The 22,727-nt window shown below is 38.9% G+C and overlaps 1 protein-coding gene across 24 annotated transcripts in view; it reads right to left on the minus strand.

Annotated features, from left to right (window-relative positions):
- The window catches only part of LOC117402228 (afadin-like), a 125,838-nt gene that overhangs the window by 2,893 nt on the left and 100,218 nt on the right, over positions 1–22,727 (minus strand). For 7 of the 24 annotated variants that reach the window (XM_059024209.1, XM_059024217.1, XM_059024214.1 and 4 more), the window contains 12 exons: positions 20,066–20,131; positions 19,771–19,844; positions 18,682–18,800; positions 14,842–15,039; positions 14,230–14,321; positions 13,925–14,113; positions 10,458–11,624; positions 9,584–9,619; positions 9,025–9,054; positions 8,029–8,163; positions 4,507–5,020; positions 101–185 (listed from right to left, as the gene is read on the minus strand). In XM_059024209.1, the coding sequence (XP_058880192.1) occupies positions 101–185; positions 4,507–5,020; positions 8,029–8,163; positions 9,025–9,054; positions 9,584–9,619; positions 10,458–11,624; positions 13,925–14,113; positions 14,230–14,321; positions 14,842–15,039; positions 18,682–18,800; positions 19,771–19,844; positions 20,066–20,131 (2,705 nt within the window). Of the gene's footprint in view, positions 1–100; positions 186–4,506; positions 5,021–5,076; positions 5,329–8,028; positions 8,164–9,024; positions 9,055–9,583; positions 9,620–10,457; positions 11,625–13,924; positions 14,114–14,229; positions 14,322–14,841; positions 15,040–18,681; positions 18,801–19,770; positions 19,845–20,065; positions 20,132–22,727 lie in introns of those variants that run through there. The other 17 variants (XM_059024225.1, XM_059024229.1, XM_059024226.1 and 14 more) reach the window with 9 other exon arrangements.

Consider the following 22,727-nt stretch of genomic DNA (forward strand, 5'->3'; position numbering starts at 1 on the left):
TGTGGAAACTACTGGTTCGTTACCATTTTGCAGGTATTTTAGTAGGTGAACATAAAAAACACTTTGGCTGGATTACTACATGCTTTGCTCAGACTGTTACCTTTTGACCCATTTATCCCGCGAGTCCCTGTAAACTTCATGTAATCCTACAACCCCTGCTGTAGTTCCAGTGTACGAATTAAATCCTGTTTGAAACAAAGACAAATAAATACAGAATAAAACAAGCAAACAAAACAGGACTGCACGGGACAAAAGGAGCTGTATAAAGAAAACCATCCTTTAGTGCTTCTTAGGTGCTGGATGGGATATTCTGAACAACTACAAATATTTGTTCAAATAAATAAATACATTTTAAAAAGTTATGCAATTTAGCTTGAACATAACAAGCAGTGTTTTCAAAATGTGGAGATCAATTTATTTTCATACTTGGTCCAACAATAAAATGAATACATTTTTATATGATTCACTGAATAAAACCAACATTTGTCATTCTAAATGGGTAGTCTTTAGCAGATAGTCTTTTGTAACCTAGCTAATAGTTTTTAATTCAAATTTAAATTTACAATTTGCTTTATTATACAGCACCTTTATAGTTACATAATAATGTGCCAAAATCAGAAGTAGAAACTTGTTGACAAGCCAGCTAGAAGACCAATTAATACAAACTGCTTCTTTTTTCTTGTCTCAGCTCAAGTGACAACTGCTTGTTCTACCTCTGATTCATTACAATATCACAAATCAGCACTCTGGTAAAAAATAGGCTCACAGGGTGGAATGTGTGTTAGCTGGGGGGGGGGGGGGGGTGAATTAAATAAAAACATAACAAACAAACAAAAAACTATATATATATATATATATATATATATATATATATATAGTAAGAATGAGCTGATGAACATGATCCATCCAACATGATCTTTCCATCTATCTATCTATCTAAAAAAAAAAAAGCATGACCAAACTAATGAACATATATGTTGACCCAAGGAAACCAATTTTGTTGAGGGTTTGTTGTATAGACCCTTAAACCCCCTCTTTGCAGAAAAAAAAAAAAAACACATTTGATTGTGAGCCTAATGATCAACCAATGAGCTGCTGACCTATTCCACTGGCATCTTTAGATCTGGTTTTGAGCACACAGGACTACATTCTGGTATTCAAACATGTTTACGAAAATAAGGCTTGGTCTAGTTTCCAAACTGTTTTCCAACCACAATTTGAAAAATATGCTGCTTATCAAGGCTGGTTTTCCTGATTTATCATTTAATTCCTGAGGCCAAACGGAATTTAACAGCAAATTACCACCATTTGCTCACATTAAAAGCCTTTTTTTGAAAATTAATCCCTTCTTTAATGACTTTTCTTAGGTCAAGTCTTACAATTTGTGTACCTTGACATTCAAATGTGTAATATCCATTACTACTGTATTTGCATCAAACATTTGAATACAATAGAAACCAGTGGAATGGCTGTAACATAGGGTTACAGTTGGACATACACCTAAAAAACAACGCCCTCATTGGCCCAAGAGCAAGTAGCCTTGCTCTGGATGCTTGCTGCAGTCATGGAACAACAAAACAAAGAAAAGGGCATTCCAAAATGCAGCTGACACATACAGGTTAAGGCAGATACAAATACCAAGCTCCATGGCATAGGAAAAATAGAGAACTGGTGAAACCCTCAAGCCTAGTGGAAGAGGCTAGGTATGAAAGCCTCCATCACCAGTTCATTACTTTTGACACAAGCCATCAGGGGCATCCTTTTTATGCCATACCCTTCTGAATAACTCATAATACGCTCTTTCATTAAAGAGCTAAACAGAAACCAATACAAAAGAGTCTTGGATGTAGAGTATGGCATAAGAAAGTCTCAGCATTTAAAAAAGGAGGTCAATCAGATAAAACAGCAGAGCCAAAGGTGTAGGGAAAAAGAAAATCCAAAAGGAGGAGATCAAGGCAAAGCAGAGGCAGTAAATAGCAAATCGATAGAAGGCTAGCTGAAATTAGCCTTGCAACAAGTGTGTGAGGTTTAGGTTAGTCACTGTTAATCATCAATTAGAAAGTATGAAGCAACAGGGACTGCGGCACAACCTAAATTAAAAAACATGAATTTAGTGGGATGTTCCTGCAATAACAATATACTCCCAATTGAGGCCAATACATATACAAAACAAAACTGAATCTTAAAACTGCTACCAGTCCATGTTGCACCATAATAAGCATTTCTGTAAATGGCTGTTGAAGAACCTTTCCATTTTTAGTTTTCTGAAAATAGTACTTCTAACCTGTCAGAACCCCATTTACACAATGAACCCTGCAACTAAGTGTTAACGTGTTATTTCATACACTGTAAACCTGCAATGTTTTGTCATTACATTTTATATAATAATAATAATAATAATAATAATAATAATAATAATAATAAATAAGTCTGTGTGAACCATTATGGTCTCCAAAATAAGAACAGTTGACATGGGCAACCAACAATTGTGGCCATTTTATCGCAGTCCCAGTCCTAGCATTTAAGTAAATACTGCAACCTCAAGCTCAATTCAACCAGTTTAGATGTTTATTAAGACTAAAAATGCAGATACTTTATTTCTGTGTTACAACACTTTTAAATAGATGCTTTAAAACAGCATTGCATATCAAAGTTGGTGTACAAATTTACTCTGGGGGGACACTTTCAAATTTAAATATATTGCTAGTATACTTAATGTACTTTAGACCAGTGGTTCTCAAACTGGGGAGCACGCCCCCCTAGGACTGTATCCTGGGAGTGTTAGAAGGTTCAGGAATTTTAATTTTTTTTTATGTATTTTAATTATTTTTTTTTTTTTTTTAATTACAGCGCACATCTTAACTTAGGCTATACCGTATAAGGGGTGGATAATTTATTTGGGCTTCATTGGCTGTTTTGATTGGATCACCAATAATACTTCCACCAATCAAATCGGGGCACTGTAGGACTGTTCTTTATGTTAAGCATTTTTTTTTTTTTTTTTTACAAGGGTTTAATTAAGTAACAGCCAAAATTATTTGTGTCAGACTTGCTGAAAGTCTGTAACAAAGTGGTTGACTGTTTTTGTAGATACGTTGTAGATACGACTATTAGTTTAGGCATCAAGCAGGTATCGCAAAGTTCCATAAACAAAACAAAACATTAAAATAAATTAGTTTTTCACTGTATAAAACTGAGCTGATTTTGCCAGGGCTTGCTAGTCTATTAACCAGTTTGAAATGATTTTGAAGCAAAAAAAAGCATTTTCATTTCAGCGTTATTGTTAAAAGATTTCACACGTGGCAATACTGCCCTACAATTACTGCATTATAGTACTGTGATCTTTCCACTGTGTTATGCTGTAACCATAGTTTTAAAACTGAGAGACAGCAAATGCTTATCATACAAGCTTACTGGTTCTTAAAATTAAGGGCCGTATTAGAACGGTAAATACTGTAACTGATTAGAAGGCCGCCTTTGTTGTTCTCCAAGTTGCTGCAGTTACACTGTAGACGCTATAACGAGTTACTGTAAATGAGATACTGTTTTAGCAGACATATTTAATTAAGTAAACATTTATTTAAATGTGTTTGGAATTAAAAGTATAAATGCAAAACTGACTTTAATGAACGTGAAGTGAAAAAAAAAAAAAACAAGGTAGCAAATCCACCGAATTTAATACCAGCCAAAATATCCCGTTATACGATATATATGAACTTATAACAAATCTTGATCCTGCGTCAAGTACCGCAGACAAGAGGAAGTTTGAGAACCACTGCTTTAGACTATTGTTTTTTAATAACCAGTTGCTATCAGTAGGTGGAGCTGGTGGATTTAAGGTTTTAATTTTTAACTATTTTGTTGGATTTTGAAGCAATTCTGTGTTTTCTGAGCTGCTTGAGTATTTAGACTCTAACTCTACTGCTTCTACCAACTGTTGCTAATTAGATACAATTCCTTTTTACAGCCATTTACTAATGAAATGCTCAGTTTCGGTCAGATCAGTTCCCCTTTGCCAAGTGACCACTGGAAACGGAGGATTTTTGTACCTCTGGAAGCCAAATAATATTTTATTTTCCCTCATCCCAAACCTGGGCAGGCTACTAAAATGGGTGAGTTTCCCAAAGCCAAACCAAACCAAGCAAGCAAAAAAAAAAAAAAAAAGAAACATGGATGAACACCAAAACCAACAGTACTCAAAGAATAACTGTGAGGAAATTACCTATCTATTGCTTTTACTTGGAAGAGTGATTGGTAAGGACAGAGGAGAATTTGGGACAAAGAATCTCAGAGATTATCATTGATTAAATCACACTGACACGAAAAAGAAAAATCAAACTTGAAAATCACGCACCGACTGGTGGATCTACAATCTACTAGACTAATAAAAGGTAGGGATGGGGGAGAAATCTCACCACAAAAACAAACAGGAGGGACACACAAACAAAAATAATAATAAAATATAAGGCTGTTTTTTTTTTTTTCCTCTTGTCTCTCTGTCACTACCTTTGGAGTTGCCGGGTGGGTTGAAGCCAGGCTTGGTGGGAGGGGGCCCTGCCTTAAAAGCAGTACTGTTGGCATTGGCTGATGGCAGCTGGAATGAGTTGGAAAGAAAGATCCCATCAGAGACCGGGCGGGGCGGGCGGGCAGATGGCTGGTGAGGCTGCGGCTTGGGAGCGGGAGGAAGGTCGCCATAGGATTTCCTAGTGGCGGATAACTTAACCTGACCTGCTATGCTTGAGTCCTCCTCCTCCTCATCATCATTGCATGAAACAAACTTGGCAGTGTACACTGTGTCAGGGGAGAAGACCTGTGTTTTGAGGTAAGAGGTGTTTCTCTGTGGCGGGGGTGGAGGAGTGTTAGCTGAGGGGGGAGGGGGAGGGGGGAGCTCGTAGTCCCGGGGGAGGGGAGGCCTGTACAGACCAGGCTCGTCAGGTGTTAGCAGCTTCCGTTCAGCCTCATTGTGCTGTCGGCGCCTCTCTGCTTCCAAACGGTTGTAGTACTCCTCTTCCTGTCTCCTCTGCAGGGTGGATGAAAAAAGGAGGGAGCAACACATGGACCAGGTTAGAATCAAAGTGGTGCATTTTTATTCTACCTAAGCAGGCAAATTCAATAGAGTGGTTGTGAATGATACCTGGTCAATCACTGTTCCTTTTTCATCATACCCGATTGCTATTGATTTACCTTAATGGTATTAAAAGTGCCGATGGCTATTCAAAATAATTTCTCATTTTCATCGACACTCATGGCTCATGATAGGTTGCACATATTTGCTCAAAACCTAGGCACCTCAAATCACCCCGGCAGAGCATTATAGCAGACAAACCGCTGCAAGGAAAAAAAAAAGAAAAAGAAAAAAGAAAAACCTATATAAACCACAGTATGAACATGTTTTCAATTAATCAGTGTTTGTTTATAGTCCTCCTTCCAATTCTAAACATTAGTTAGTCAAGTCAGGGTGGCTCCTATACTTTAATTCATCTGCTGACAAATCAGAAAGTTTTGCTTCTGTCTACTGAAGAATCTATAAAAAAAATCACCTTGTCAAAATGTACCCCCATTAAGAAAACAGCAGCTTTTAATAAGACAAGATATTGTTTCATCAATACTATTATCGGGTCTCTTAAAATAAAATACTTAGTGGGAACTCAACAATCCTTTCCGATTAACTCTTTGCATTTTCTATCTATTACTTGATGTTTTTTCATCCACCTGTCCAAGGCTTTACAACCCGCTCCCTTTCCTATCCGTAACTATACAACTTCTTCAGTTTAAGTCTTCAAGGTTGCCTTTTATGTGTAAATAGTGGTTCCTGTTTTTGTGATTCGGAGAGGACTTAAAGCGTCACACTATATAAATGTATTAGTATTGCATTGCATTCCAGTCCTGTATCATGTACTCACTTTTGAGTTTGTCGACATATTTTCTACTGTCAGTATTTTAGAGTAAGTAGTGAAAAATCTAGAGTTATACGTCCCCACGTGTTGCTAGAAGTGTTTAAATACCATACCTGTAAATTTTCTTTCCATTGTTAACATACTGACAACTTTTTACACTTATAACTTTGAAGTCTGTTTCAAAGCTCTTTTCAAAATGTCCACTCTAGTGCACTGGGGTTTGACGGCCATTCTCTAAATCATTGCAGGAAGAGTGATTATAAATATAAAAAAACATTACAAGTGGTCTGGCTTTTTTGTTCATTATTACTGGATCATTATTACTGTGTTACCTGTTTGACAATGTGGGCAATAATCTTTACACTATCAGTGCACTAGAGCGGACATTTTGAAAAGAGTTTTGAAACAGATATTTAATTTGCTTTGTATTATTGTGCAATGCGTGTGTATATGCTAACAGTACGATATTAATGCTTTGTATATTTTTGTTTGTGGTGTGCAGTACGAAATAAAACAAAACAGTATTCTAAGTGAACTTGCCTATGTATATTGCAGCTAAGGCATGCACAGTTAAGACTGTAAAAATGGGGAACCAACTCCAGGACCGCGATCCATCCGAATCCGCATTATAGCGAGGGGCGATAGAACAAGGGGCGGGTGTAGTTATAAAGTACATAAATTGTTTTTGGTTATTTTTTCACTTTTTACATTTCTTTTTGCAATGTTCCCCTCATATAAATACTAGAAAAATGAATAAAACCGTGTTTTTGGTTGAAAAAATTGGTATAATTGTCTTTCCTCAGAGTATCAATTTGATTATATAGTGATTTGAAACGTTTTATGTAAATAAAGTCACTTTAATTCAATTTGAACAGCACACGGTCTAAAGTGTTATTTTGTTCCCCAAAATTAAATAAGACCTGACCAGCCTGACAGGGTCAAAATAATTGGACTACAAAGGGTTGAAGCTGCAAGTGTAAAAAGTTGTCTGTCAGGATGTTAACAATGGAAAGACAAAATTACAGACACAGTATTTGAGCAGTTGTAACACCATGTGGAGACGTGTAACGCAATATTTTTTGGAACCCCGCTACTTACTTTAAGTTGCGGTCGTGAATGTTGCTAAATTAACAGTGTACAGCAATTTGGAAGTGTTCACAAAAAGGCTTTCTTGCTCAAAGTTATGTAGTTGTTATAAGCTTTTCGAATTAAATTTGAAGAATTTGGAAAAATATATCTCAATGTAAGGGGACAGCATAAGACACTTCATTATGGGGCATGTGAAGGGCAGCCTACTACAACTCCAACATGATGAGCGCATTGATATGGTTATATTTTAATTCTAGGATTCTTTCATCTGTGTGGGTTGTTATAAAAACGAAATGCTGAAGTCACTGCAAAATGTTTTTTGGTCAACCACTTTTATAGAGCCCTGAGGTATGGAAAATACTTTCTACAATTTTAGTAGGTAAACGGTAATCATCATAAATGTCTCTGGATTTTGCAGTAAATGCAGGTTCAACTGCCTGCTGTACAAAAACACTAATTAAACAGTGAGATACAAAAGTCTGGGCTACGCTTAAATTAGGCAGCATTCTTGGAGAAAGAAACAAAAGTGCTGAACCTAGTAGCTGCAGTTTGCTGACTAATAAAAAGAAAGGAAACAGCCTCTCTTATTTAACACTTCAAATCCAGAAGTGAGACACTTAATTTAAACCATTTTTACAACTTCATTTATTATTTTTTGTACTGACAACGTTCAATGCATGAGCACGCACTATTAGGCAAGTCTATTCCATTAATGGTATCTAGTCGGCTGAGAGCAAACAAAATACGAATACCAGTATATGGCAGAGTAAACCACACCTGTGCGTTAACAAAATATTTGTTGCCAATTGGTTTGCAAATAATACATTTGTTTTCCAGATATAAACACAGTGCTTACAATATTGCAGGAGTATACAGTATACTTTTTCCATGAATTACACTTCTGCCAAAAGAATGAGTACCAACCTTAAAAAAGAAACAATAAAATACTAACATCATACCAGGATTGTCTTTTTTAATAAATACGTCGCCTCCTATTGGAGGACCACCTAAAGGCACCAGTTAAAAGAAACAATATGAGCACCTTCTCCTCTGCCTCTCGCCTGCTCCTCTCCTCTTCTCTCCTGCGGCGCTCTTCCTCTTGTTTCGCCCGTTCTTCTGCCTCTCGCTTGCGGATCTCTTCCAGCTGCTGCTTGCGTCTGCGTTCCTCATCCTGTAACTGGGAAGCACACAGGCTCTTTAGCTCTCTCTGGAAAAGGCACCATCAGCACTAACCGAAACTTCATTTCTCCACCAAGGATTGGTTATTTTACGGAAAATAAACCATAAAAACAAACCAAAAACAGCAGGATTGATCACAAGCCATAACTTTTTCGGCTTCAAGACAGGACAGGATACAGTATTTTGGTTATATTTGGTTTACACATTTTGGGTGGTGTTTTTAATAAAATTATAACCTTAACTTTTTAAGATATGGTACCATGTTATGGTTAAGTGTTCACATGTAACCCCATAATGAAGTATGCAAATGTAACATTCAAATGAAATATTAACATGCAGCAATTATACTATGTGGAAATATAGCAGTGAAGCATTTCCTCACAGCTCGGTTTTCAGAAGCTTAATTGCTGTATTTCAAAGTATACATGCTGTCTTTCTACTTGTATTATCGACAAGAGCAGCAATTATAAAGACTCTGGAGAGTTACCTGGTATGTTTATATTGACTTACTTTTACCTCACAAGCTCACTGCAGAATTTTCTTTTTTAGTAATGTTCCCACAGCAATACCATGCTGGCCTGAAGGAAGGTTCTTAGCTTCTGTGGATCCATAACCTGCAGTAATTTCACCAGTCCTTTTTTGCAGCAGCAGCTTGTGAATGTATTTAATAGGTACAGGAAGTACACATATTCAAAAGGTAAAGAACCTCTACACTACTTGAAAGTAAGTCCTATCTAGCGTGCACACACAGTTAAAATTAGGCACTACACACTATATTAAAATCATACCACAATAGAAAGGAACTTATCCTAAAGAGGACTATTAAAAAAAAAAATAGTATGTTTATTCAAATACTCACTCTCCTTTTTAACTGAACTGTAGTCGTATCCTTTGAAAGGCAATACCAATAAAAAAAAGTGAATAGTTTTGTATTGCTAAAAAAGCTACTATGTGCAGTAGAAGAGAACAGCCATGAAATTTCCTAGCAAAATAAAATAAAATTCACACCCCTTTTTCAAAGTCTTCATTATAAGGGTGAATTGCTAAAATTCCATGCAATGCATATGTAGACCACTATAACCCAATAAACAACTGGTGTCTGACTATTTCCTCAAAATTAGCTTACAAACAGCTTATAAAGATGGTTTGAAAATGTAATGTAAGCAAAGTTAATTTCTACGAGTTAGCCGCTTTTGACTGACGCATTCACTAACAAGGAAAGGGTTAAACAATTTAGGCGGTCTAAATTTTGAATTTACATTTTTAGTTTAATATTCAAATGCAGCCAGGAGGGGCTCTGCTTCAGGCTTCAATTGCAGTATGTGGAGTGAAGCTCAGGCAACATCAAAGGAAACAAAGAAAAAGAATCACAACGCAGGTGGCAACCGAGTAGGAACAAGAAACATTAAAGAACATACCAAGTCTAGAACAGAGATTGCTGGGACAGCAGTCTGCTGCAGGAAATAAAGAAAGGAAAAAAGATAGGGAGTGAAAACATCACTTCGGTTTGACTCCGTGATCTGGCGCCAAGAACATTCCTCACAAGCATGGGATTCATTAGCGTAGGCGAACCTATTCCCATCAGTAAACACTCGGATGTAACTGAAGTAATGCATGAGGTTTAAAAAGGAATTTCTACATCATTCCAAAGCCTCTGCTCTATCAAAGACAATATTTTCCTTTGACCCTACATTTTTTTCTATCTCTTCTAAAATAGTAATTTGTGTTTAAGGAAACTTTACGTTACAAATCAACTGAAATTACAACACGATGCCCCTGGAATCCAATGTACATGCCTATCAGTTATGGTATGAATGGATAAGAGATGTAGCTCAGATACTACATCCTTTAATCTGGTAATGCTTGAAAAGGGTTCATAGCTAAATGGTAACTATGGTAACTGTTCTGATTAACTGGCACTGTGTGCAATTTAAACATCTATTAAATGTTTTCACAGTAACTGGAAGCAATATAAAACTAAAGAAAACAAAAGTTATCGTTATTCTTTTTGTGGGTTTTCTGAACATACTGCTGGTTCTGTTTGAAAGGGAAGCCATTAGTAAGGGGGGGGGGGAGAGAATTGAAAAATAAAGAAAAGCAGAAGCAGACATAGAACATAACATTTTATGATAAGCTTCCAAAGACATGCCTTTAGACCAGCATAACAATAAACCTTGCAAACAGCCGCAATTCTAATGGTAGTGCCTTATATCTTACTTGAGTGTTTAAGTTGTACCGATGCTTTTTTTTTTGATCTAGAGAATTTTAACCCTTTCCCTTCCCCAGTCTTACCCGGGCTCTCTTCTCAGCCTCCAGGCGCTGCATGATCAGCATGGTGTCTACGTCCTCGTCATCCTCCTCCTCCTCATCCTCCTCGTTTTCCTTGGACTCCTGCAGCCGCTTTTGAAACTGCCACTCCAGCATCAGCTTGCGCAGCCGGTCATTCTCCTCGGCAGTGCGCTCCGGCTTGGCCTGGAGCTCCTGGATCTCCTTGTTGAGCATGTCCACGATGTGCAGCTGCTGCTGCTTCTCCATCTTCTCCCGGGCATCCCGCTTCCAGGGGTCAGGGGACAGGCTGTCCCCGGAGGTGAGGTCCTCCTTGCTGACGATGTACTGCAGGTCCCGGCGCTCGATGGTGCGCGGCTGCTGCTGGGGGAGTAGCTCCCTGATTACGGTGTCCTGGCGGGGAGGGGGCGCATGGGGCAGGCTGGAAGGCTTCTCAATCCAGGGAGGCTGCTGGGGCATCATGGGAGGGGGATGATACTGCTGCTGCTGCTGTAGAGGCATAGGTGATGGTGGTTGTTGGTGCTGCTGGTGCTGGATTGGCATTGGTGACAATGGAGACTGCTGCTGCTGGTGGTGGTTGGGATGGGGAGGGACTCCTGGTCCAGGAGGGATGTGGACCTGGCTCAGCTTCTTGTCCTGCTCCCTCCGTTTCCTGTCCCTCTCTTCCTCTAGCCGTGCCTTCTCCTTCTCGTACCAGCGCTGTTGCTCATCACGTTTCTTGCGGTCAGCTGCTGCGGCGGCGGCAGATACAGCCTGCTGCAGCTGCCTGCCAGCAGGGGGAGGAGGAGGGAGAGGCAGGTCAGCCTGGGTGTCAAAGTCATCTGTGTAGTGTACTGGAGGAGGGGGAGGGGGTGGGGGCGGAAGGTCAGAGAGGATAGGCTGGGAGACAGCCACAGGGGCGGAATTAGGTGGCCCTGGTGTCTTCCATCGGCCCGCACCACTCTTGTGGTTGGGGACCTTGGAGGAGGAAGCGGAGTAGTTGAGCTGCTCCTGGCTGGATGTGCTGGACTCCACAGAGGAGGAGACCTGATGGTTCCAGTGCTCGCCATTGCCGCGCTCCCGCTGATACTCCATCTCCCGCTGCTGCATCTGAACAATCTCTTCCTGCCGCATCCTCTCCGGCTGGTAAGCCACTCGGTCGTCACAGAGCTGCTCCTGGGAGCGAGTTACCCGCTAAATGATGAAAAAAAAGCGAGAGTATGAAAACAATTTCTTTCACTTGGGTTAAATTACTGCTTTAAAATGAGCTCTTCTTGACAAAAGATGGTATTTGTAAAGATGGTAATAAATAAAGAGTATATGGTATTTTGCTGTAGCATTACTGACAGCACATTATATCATAAAATCACACGTGATATGTTTTTTGTAGGAACATCAAGATTTTAGGTCCCAGCACCAGCATATTGTAGATCCCAGCTCCAGCAAATTAAATAAAATTCTCAAAATCCATTTAAATTAATACTGGAGCAGAAGAGAGTATAGAAGTGAGTAAAGAGTGGTATGGCTGTTAGCTAATAGAAGGTGGGTGCAACAAAGAACTCTAATGAATGTTGTCGTCTAGTGGTGTTGCAAAGGAGGCTGTGTGGTCCAGTGGTTAAAGAAAAGGGCTTGTAACCAGGAGGTCCCCGGTTCAAATCCCACCTCAGCCATTGACTCATTGTGTGACCCTGAGCAAGTCACTTAACCTCCTTGTGCTCCGTCTTTCGGGTGAGACGTAATTGTAAGTGACTCTGCAGCTGATGCATAGTTCACACACCCTAGTCTCTGTAAGTCGCCTTGGATGAAGGCGTCTGCTAAATAAACAAATAAAAAAAAAAGGCCAAACACCATTTCAAATACTAGTACCGAGTCAAATTGTTTCTACGCTAAATATGATTTTATGGAACTGGGCTGCAAGTTTAACCCTGTGAAAAAGGAAACAAACCTTATAGCTAAATGTAGACCTACGTCTCCAATCCCTAAGACATACAATCTAGCATCCCTTATTACAACTGTTCTTGGCTATGCAGTCATAATTACTTGGTACAGCTCTTTAATATGGCCAGTGACTAAGAAACAGCACATTAACAAACTGAAACTTGAAGGGTTCCCGAGTGGTGCATCCAGTAAAGGCACTCCGCCGGAGTGCAGGATGCGTCCTATAGCTTGGAGATTGCCGGTTCAAATCTAAGCTATGCCACTGCTGACTGTGGACGGGAGTTCCCAGGGGGCGGCGCACAATTGGCCAAGTGCTGCCCAGGCAGGGTATCTCTCCCGAGTCAGTTTGGGGGTTGCAGCGGTGAGCCAGGTGGAATAATAATTGGACATTCCAAATTGGGAGAAAAATTGGAAAATTAATACAAATAATTGTTAAAAAAAAAAAAAAAAAAAAAAAAAACACACACACAAAACTTGCTTTTACTGGTACAGAATCAGAAATAGGAGGGGAAAAAAGCCTTCAATATTTTGATATTTATACCTTTGATCAAAGATTAACTTTTCAAATACCCCTTTTAAAAGGAGATTCTTTGATCTAAAATTGATTCTTTATGGCTTTAGACAATGTAGCAATATATGGTCCAGCTACATAACTTGTGCAACACTTCTTAGTAGATAGCAGCAACTTTCATTCAGAAGTCTGTTGTAGCAGACAGTGCAGTCAAATCAGGTTATTGCTGGATGTAATATACACTGTTTAAACTTGTCTGAGAAAGTTTATGTTTTTTCTCTTCTAACCACTACTCCACAATGCTGCCCACATGTGTACTATTCATGCATATCTCTAACCAATCACCTTTCCTTTCTGTAATATTTTATTCTTAAATTAAATCTTGTTTTATATTTCTGACACGTTGTGTGACTATTATTGTCAAGGGAATTCGGGTTCTACATGATGCTGAACTCATAAGGTATATATCTCACTTCTTACATTTTGACATCCCTGAGTGGGCGACTAGAGACTTCATTTATTTAATTAAATTGTATACCAAATTCTCTACACTTTGGCGTCCCTTATTTATTTTTAAATAAATTGTATACGTAATTCACTAAACTGTGTACAAGGTAAATAAAAAAAGGCCCCTTGGCCACTTTTCACTGATGTAGCTATTATGGAAAAATGTTAATTGAAGAGCAATTAAACTAGCCAGGTGAAGACACAAAATAATGGGCAATACGATTTTAGGACCACTACCACTACAGGTCAAAAGCGCTGCCTTTTCGTGTTTTTGAATTATCTTCTAACTGTAATGTCTCAAATTGTTTCTAGGACGGGTTCCACTGAGGTAGTTGAAAACAATTGGCATCACTTTTACAGGGACACACAACATAGCACAAATGCTGACAGACAGCATCCTCCAAATGGGTAAAGAATATCTGTATACATCAGACTCAATTATCACCTTGCGATGAATTTGAAATGGTGTCTGATGAGTGCTTGTATTCTCATAAGACATGGCCTTCACATTCTAAGTGTCTTACAGTCTTGTCCTTACCTGAATGGACATACTGGAGTGGTGATCGTCAGGCTGGCCTGGGAGCCTGTCCTCATAGTTCTGCCGCTGCTGCCCGGGACCAGGCCCCATCCTGTCCTGAGACTTGGAGGCAGGGAAAGTAAAGTAATCCCTTGCGTAGGTCTGGGTAGGGATTGGATACACTTCGGGTCGTGGTGGGGGCTGCTGTTCCTGAGAAAGGAGAAAAACACAACAATGGTTTAGCTGGCTGTGCAGATCAGCTTAGCCTGGTTCATTTGAAGTCACATAGTGATATTTGTAGGGAGTTTGCACAGATCTATACTTACATCAGTGTAAAGGTTTCCAGTTGAGACAGATGTAATTTTTGACTTTGGGCCATCTGAATTGACAGGCTTTCCTCCTGGACTGTGAGCCTGGTCTGTAGAACAAATTAAATAAACAAGTGTTAAGTAGCAGCCTGAAGTGTTATAAATTGATTAAAGTGCACACACCCAAAGGCAAAGTGAAATATGAATTTGTTGCATTACCTCAGATACACATTTACCACAGTATCTTGAAAAGCTGCCTATTGTGACAACATTTTTTCTAGTCTCTTCACACATGATGACCTCAGTACAGAAGTCTGAGACAAGGTTTTCACCCCTGATGTAGGAGCTGAATTGTCCAGGAGACCTTAATCCCAATAAGCTGTAACCAAAAATTCCTCCTCCTTGTGCTCACAATCCCTGTCCATGTATAAATTTAATTTAAACACTGTCCTTTCTTAAAGAAATACAATTTGGAAATTAATATTTTTGAAGTAACAGGTTGAGACCAAAAACAGACAAATATCATGCTTCTTTTAAGTTGTGGATAAAATAAAATACACTTTTAGACTTGCAGATTTACATAACTGATACAACCATTCAGCCGTGCTCAGGTATTGCTATCTCACTTACTGGCAACATTAGGACTAGAGCGGTGGTCAGCCCTGTTCTTAAGTAGCCTCTCCTCTCCGGACGTTTTGTTTGGTTCAGGGTACTCCCCCCACGGCATCTGTGGACTCTCAGGGGAGCCGTTCTGTGCGGAGTTATTGTAGAGCTCAAAGCCTTCACTCTTTGGTCTGGGTTTACCTGAGCCACGGCCACGGTCTGAAGCTAAAGGGGGGAAAAAAACCACAATAAAATATCTACTGCTTATAGGTAGGGGTCTACCTGAATCGCGATTTCGTGGAAATCGTGAAATTGAGGGGTCACTGCGAAATTCACCTCTTTTAGGGGCCAATGCATACTGAACAAGTACGAGAGAGAGAGAAGAAAAAAAGAAACCTCGTTTAAATGAGCTACTGCTCAACGCAAGCGACGCAAACTACGTATTTTCCTTCTTTAGATAGCCCTTTTTTATTCCTTCCGTCCTGTGTGCATTGCACTTAAGCAAAAAACAAACAAAAAAGTCCACAAATAACATTTACAAAAAAAAATTCTCCAAAGCGGTTAACATTCTTGTTTACTATTCAAATGACAACAAAGTTTTAATCAGCCTATCAGTGCGTCTGTACTGCTTTTCTGTGACCTGTACTGTGCAGTAGGGGGTGGGCCAAAGTCAGTGCTGCATTGTTTTGATTTAGGTTGATAAAATCTAGTTTTCAGCATTGGAGGTAAAATAGCAGAAATGGACAACAAAGCAAAAAAAGTAAAGTATATTTCGGTGATTGATCGTGTCAAGATATTTCCCAAAGGAACATGCAGATGGAGGTACATGCAGATGGAGGTAATTGTATTGCATATCTTAACGTGTCTTTGGAGAAAATACGATTGATCGCTAGCTTCAGAATCACACATTAAACAAAAGGCTACTACAGAGGCTGCTGAACAGAACGTAAAATAAATAGCTTTCAGAAACCAAACTGGAAAGTTAGCCCAGACAAAAAGTATTCCTGTCTGCAAGTTAAATCAGTACTAAAACGATCTAGCACAGCCACCTCGCTTCAACTTTACTTTTTCGCAGTTGGAATTTTAGACCCGAATAGTCACGTTTTCTTTGTTTTGACTTGGTACTGATAAAATAAATTATTGGATGGGACAAATAACATGACCAACGAACATGCTGCATATATTTATTGTCTTTATTAAAGTATGCCAGATGCCCTTGGGTAAATGAGTTTTGGGGCTGTTTCTAATCGATTTCCACATCTGTATAACTTGGCAAAGCTTTGCCTTAACTTCCAACCAATTCAGTGGATGCAGAACGTGCAGTCTCAATGTATGGGCAAGTCAACTGCAGGGGGATGCTGCATGCTTGCCTTTAACAAATGACAGCACTCTGTTTTAGTAAGGAAGCAAGTACCACTATTTTTAGGCATTATAGTGTTCTGAAATATTATCTACTTAGGTTTATTTAATGTTTAAACAGGTCTGCGAAATCCTAATTTTATTCCGCAACCTACCCGTGAAAAATACGTAAATTTAGCACGATTTAAGTAGACCCCTACTTATATGGCATATTGCTTAGAAATTTGACACACAGACAGAGAGAAAAAAGGACACATGCTTGTGGTTTTTCACACAAACCTAGGAAGCATGGAGACAACATCAAACAAAACATCCACCCAGCCTGTTTTTTTCCAATATGTATAAGGGTTTACTTTTCAGTATTTTTTCAAGTCCTATGTCAACCCCTTGCTCTACATTTTTCTGCCCAGTTTGAAAGTCCTGCTGCAAATCATGTCTCCTCGTCACTGCAATCAACTACCATCCGAAGGACTGAAGATTAGAGCATCGGAGCAGAGTGAAGTGCCGCTCCTTGCTCTCTTCCTCTTTGAAACCGTTTACGCCAAGGCTTTTATTTCCCCAGCCAGCTTCTAAATCTGCAGCCAGCGCTGCTAGTGTATATCGCTTCCAAAATGTAGAGATGTGTGAACCGGTTCCTTTGAAATTGGGTACCCGGTTCCTGCTTTGGTACCGACGAACCGGATACAAATATCAGGGATCCGGTTCCAGCGAGTACTATTATGTTTTTAGTAAAACTGATTATTAAAACATTAATTTCTGTCAAAAATACATTTGATAAATATAACAGGGTTTTTAAAGGGTTTTTTTTTTAATATTAATTTCCCTGGAGAATAATTCAGAAGTAAAAGTGAATCTTCAATCTTCTGCACCTCGATGGGATCATTCGCAAGACAACCCCATGCCGCACACGAAGTGACTTCAGCTATCTAAAAAAAGTAATTTAACCCCAAGGCGATAGGGTCGTATTTCGGCTTGGGATCCTAACATACACTGACCTGTTTGCACATACCATGTGGGTAAAGATTTTTTAAATTGTAAGCACACAATGGCTTTCGCTATTGTAATAAAACTGTTACTGTGCAAATTGGATATTATTGATTAGTTTGTTAACTTTAATTATACAGGGCGATTCCATAGATTGCACAATATTGTCAAAGCATCACAAAAGCTGCATCGTTTATGGATCATGTACAGTGTAAAATATTTTTCCTTTGAAAAACATCTTTTATGTATCTCCAGTTTTTACAGTCTATTACTGACCCCCCTTCCGCTCACACATTGACATACGGATATGTTTTGGAACCGGTTCCAATGACAGATATCCGGTTTCGCAACCGATTCCAAAAATCTCCTCAAATGCACATCACTACCAAAATGTATATCTCGCTATCCCACACTTTTTCACTATTCCCTCTTCAATTAATTTTTTTATTTATGGATTATTACCTGTTTGTATGTGCCACTGAGGGGTATGTTGGTAACTAAAAGCTATTCAGCAAAGACAAGATTAAAGAGTTAAACCAGCTTTATTAAACGCTACATGGAAACTTGACCCAAGTTATATGCCGTAGGCTATGATACACTTATAAATGAAGAAGAAGAAGAAGAAGAAGAAGAAGAAGAAGAAGAAGAAGAAGAAGAAGAAGAAGAAGAAGAAGAAGAAGAAGAAGAAGAAGAAGAAGAAGAAGAAGAAGAAGAAGAAGAAGAAGAAGAAGAAGAAGAAGAAGAAGAAGAAGAAGAAGAAGAAAAACTAAATTTTTGTCACCTTTTCTAAAAAAAAAATCTCTCTGCAACATACTCCATCTTGCCTATAGATTTCAGCAAGATGGAGTATTATGGCTGAAGTTTTACAAGACAATGACACACACACACACAACACGTGCACTGCTCTGGCCACCGGCCGAACTTGTGTGTGTGTGTGTGTGTGTGTGTGTGTGTGTGTGTGGCGGGTGGGGGGGGGGCAGAGTTGGAGCTGGTGTTGGAGCGGGAGCAGTGCCAGAGGCTTTTCGCGCTCAGGCACTTTACCCACTCCACTCCATGCTCCTAGCAAAATGGTCACGCTCCGCTCATGCTCTGCTGAAGATCAATGGCAACCTTCATTTCCTCTTTCAAGCCAATTGCCTCTTTACTTACACCGAAGCAAATTACCAATCTGGTTAACACGAGAGTCAAGGGCTCAGTCCAGGAAGTCTCCACCCAGACTGAGGTCATCTATCCTAAACCAATATTCCCCCCCCCCCCCCCCAGCCAATACTAGGATTCAACCAGCAATCTCCTGATCACTCACCCTGCACTGTGGTAGTGCCTTAACTGGATGAGCTACTGGGGCCTTTTTTGTGGAACCTTTTTCATTTCTACCTCCTATGCATCTGTTTGTTCAGATGGCAATACCATCCAATCTGATAACTTTGTAACTAAAGAACTGCATATTCTAATCAATCTAAGTGATTAATTACATAATTCCTCTTGTGGTCTATACTGGACATTTAAGAGGGAAACAGCCCTTACCTCTCTGCATCATAGGTGACGGTTGGTTAAGTAGCGTGGCCAATCCGTGGTAAATTGCTCCCTGTTTTGCTACTTCTAGTGTTACTACCGAGCCTGTCCGTGTCATCAATTCTGCAGCCCTAAAAGCAGAAAAAAGTGGGTTTTATAGTCCTTCAGTTCCCCAGTCTTTACAAGAATCTGAACTTGTTTTGAGAAGCACTAGGAGGCGGTAGAAGTCTACTTGTATAATAAACGGAGGACACCTTATATGTGTCTCTTATAGTTTAGTTTGTGAAAATGGGAGGCACAACCATTAATCTTTATAACCAGTTAATGGTTGCTAAATAAGGTTTGAAATGCAGGGTACTTTATCATCCTCTCAATTAAGTCACAGTAAATATGTTATTACACTTTTAAGATGTATCCAAATGAATACATCTGCCAGTTTATCTTTAACTTCAGACAAGTCAGACTGCAGGAATGTATAGTTATAATTCATGTGAACCCATATAACTGGTAAGCTCTGGACAAAGCTACAAGTTTACAAAATCATTTCAGACATGTTTAATAGTTATTAATTAGAGCTCCCACTCGGACTTGTCAGAACCGCTTTCTAGTTTTTGATTGAGATTAAGAGAGGATCTACTATGTAATAAGCTACAAGTATAATTCTCAAGGCATCCCTGAAATGTCTTCTGGCATTTGGGCACATTATCTGTGTCCTCGTGACAAGCAGTGGTCTTGGACGTAATGCTTTTACTTGAAACCAGAAGAAATGTGACGTTAGTTCTCTAGGGCAGCAGTGTGGAGTAGTGGTTAGGGTTCTGGACTCTTGACCGGAGGGTTGTGGGTTCAATCCCCAGTGGGGGACACTGCTGCTGTACCCCTGAGCAAGGTACTTTACCTAGATTGCTCCAGTAATAACCCAACTGTATAAATGGGTAATTGTATGTAAAAATAATGTGATATCTATAAAATGTGAAATAATGTGATATGTTGTAACAATTGTAAGTCGCCCTGGATAAGGGCGTCTGACAAGAAATACATAATAATAATAATAATAATAATAATAATAATAATAATAATAATAATAATAATATTTTTTATTACTTTTCTTGGGACAGGCCCACTAAGCTGCGTCCGTCTACACTGAGCAGCTGATCTCCTGCTGCAAGCCGGCCGTCCTGCCAGGGAAAAAGAGAAAAGTGTTAAATAGTAAAACATTTTTTTAATATATATAGTTTCAACTTGCTTTTTAATAACCCTTTTAAATAAAACAGGTATGTTAGTAATCATACATCACAATCAGCTGTAAATACAACCTTTGAGCTGTCAGTGTCTTAAAAAAAAAAAAAATTATAAAAACTAAAAAATTATAAAAACATTCATTTTTTTCCCTACTCACTATATCGGCAGCTCCTCCTTTTACCACAGATTTGACGTAGATTCCAAGCTTCTCCTGCCCAGCACCCTTAGGGAAGAAAGCAGTGGTTCAATCAAAACATGCAACTTGATCCAGCTAATGTTGAAATTCATAGTTTATGGCAGAAAGGCAAACAGTTTTTCTTGGACCTTATAACCATGATAATGAAAATCGAAGTAGCCAATGGCCCCTTTTTGGTTTACTTTAACATTCTTATTTATCAGTAGCGGTATGTGGATTGGATGTCTTGCCTTTTCTCATTCTGAGATGGAAATGTAAAGCCTTCTGGGGATAACTTTATAGCACCAGAAGCACTAACCACAGCCTGTGTTCATCAGTTAGACAGGGATATTTCCTGTCCACTCTGCTGGCAGGACGGAAAGCATTTTTAAGCCAACAGTGCCCCCGCAATCCACAGTTGTAACTGTTAATGTGTTTACTAGGTTAATGATTCAAGTTTTTTCACCTCCGTTTACACATCAGCATGTGTACTTGGTTTTATCACAAAACTTATTTTGCATCCTTGTCTTGAGTAACAAAGTGCTGCTGACCCTCACTTTACGCCAGTATTCCAGATGAGACAGGCTGACTAGCAACAAATTAAATGACAGAGCAGTATTTCATCCTCTTTTAAATCGATACTCAAGGTAAATGAAATAACTGCTCAATTAAAAACACACTAGACTGTTGAAACATCTTTTCCTAATATTTCACCCAGCAATCTATACTGATATTTCTGAACGACCTACAAAGCCAATCTTAATTTGGATTTTCCACATCTTTATGAAGAGGGATCACTGCTTTTTTGCTTAAGAAGTCTGTTTTCTTTTTTTTTTTTTTAAAGCGGAAATATTGTTTTGTCTTACAAATAAATTACAGTCTACTTGAAAAAGCCAACGACAGTGAAGAAACTACACACACACACACACACACACTTGTTGCACATTGTTATAAGACCTGTTTCTGGAATAATGAACCTTGTAAAATCATAGACCTCTTCCATTAAGCACATAACTGTGTTGTATTTCTGAAATGACAAGGGAGCATACTGAAATAATTACTGTTCTTAATATTTCTAAACTTCACATTTTTACTTTGACCCCCCCACCCCCACAGATCACCCTGGAAATTGATTTATCTAAAAGTACCAGTATTGGAGTTGTCAGGGAACACTAAACCCGCCTTCCTGGGTTCTGCACTGTAGTTGTGTTACTTAAAAATGTTACATCTGGAGCAAGTGTTTTCAGCCCACTTAAAGCCATAAATCCAGAAAATCTAAGAAGCTTCTTGGATATCTTTCTGCGGCCACCTGGAACAACACACACACAAAAAAAACATTCCACTATTTCCTTAGGAGTTATGGGGGTTCAAGACCATTTGAAAAACAGTATCTAAGCTGGAATGTGGTGGCTCCAGGGGAATAACTTTTATGACTTGCTCCAGCATTAAAACCAAGGCCCCGTCTGCTCCAAATCTATTACAGACCATCCAGTATTCCGCGACTGCTGAATTTAATGCAAAATTCACATTTGTACGCAGAATTCTGTGACAGCCACAGAAAACCACCAACCGCCGCAGAAACGCTGAAAACGCACAAACGTAACTTTAAAAAAAGCACAGTCATTGCTTCAGTTCGAGCATGCTGCAGCACCTGAACTGCCTACATAAGATCTGTCATGAACCGTTCACATCTACCCATAGAGTGGCCCATTTTTTTCTCAAAGGAGTCTGAATGACTGAGCAAGCTGCATTTTGTTTAAAATAAAATAAAAACAAATCACTACTGCATGTTAACCCAGGTTTTCAATCTGGGTTACAATCTGAATAGTAATTTAAAAATTTAGCATTTGCCAATGCAGAGTACGATTTTAAAGCCTTTGAAACCATAACAATATGAGTATCATATTACTATGCAGTATCCTTGTATTATTCACCAGATTAAGACTGTAGATTGCAGTTGTACACATTTATTAAATCCATTTAAAACAAAATGTTCAGAGTTATGTACATTTCTGACTTACAAACAACCTCTGAGGTTCAACTGTAATTATGAATTGTCAATAATTTTATGTGTAACAATTGAACACATATTTTGGTCTAGAAGTTCACTGCAATGTTTATACCATTAAAGAAAAAAAAGGAAAAATTTTGGCAGTCACTCACTCTAAATCTTTGCCAAACGCACACACGAAAACCCCCGGGAGACCAAACATTCATTATTAGATATTTTAAAGGAATGTATTAATTTCAAGACGGCATAAAAAGGGAAGGGCGCTGTGCTAAAATGTTTGAAGAATGTATATATCTCTCCTTCCTAGGACATTTAACTTTGTCCCTGTTAAGCTGAAACCAGATGAGGCTTCACAAAGAGTTGAGAGAATATGGCTACTTGAAGTCAATAGAAAATTTTATATGATGAAAGTGCAGTTTTAGAACTATTTGTATAAGGCAGATGCTCATGGACAAACATGCAGTCATATAAATTAACCTTTTCAAATTAAAAAGCTATGCTGAAAATAATGGAAAATAATCTTTAAGATTTAACTTTCAAAATGCCAACAGAAACCAACCACCTATACAACACAGCATACAAGTCAATCAAATAAGATTTGCAGTTATGCATTCAGCGTTTCTTCAGATTTTC

The sequence above is a fragment of the Acipenser ruthenus genome, chromosome 5, assembly GCF_902713425.1.
Source record: "Acipenser ruthenus chromosome 5, fAciRut3.2 maternal haplotype, whole genome shotgun sequence".
In the NCBI taxonomy this organism is placed as follows: domain Eukaryota; kingdom Metazoa; phylum Chordata; class Actinopteri; order Acipenseriformes; family Acipenseridae; genus Acipenser; species Acipenser ruthenus.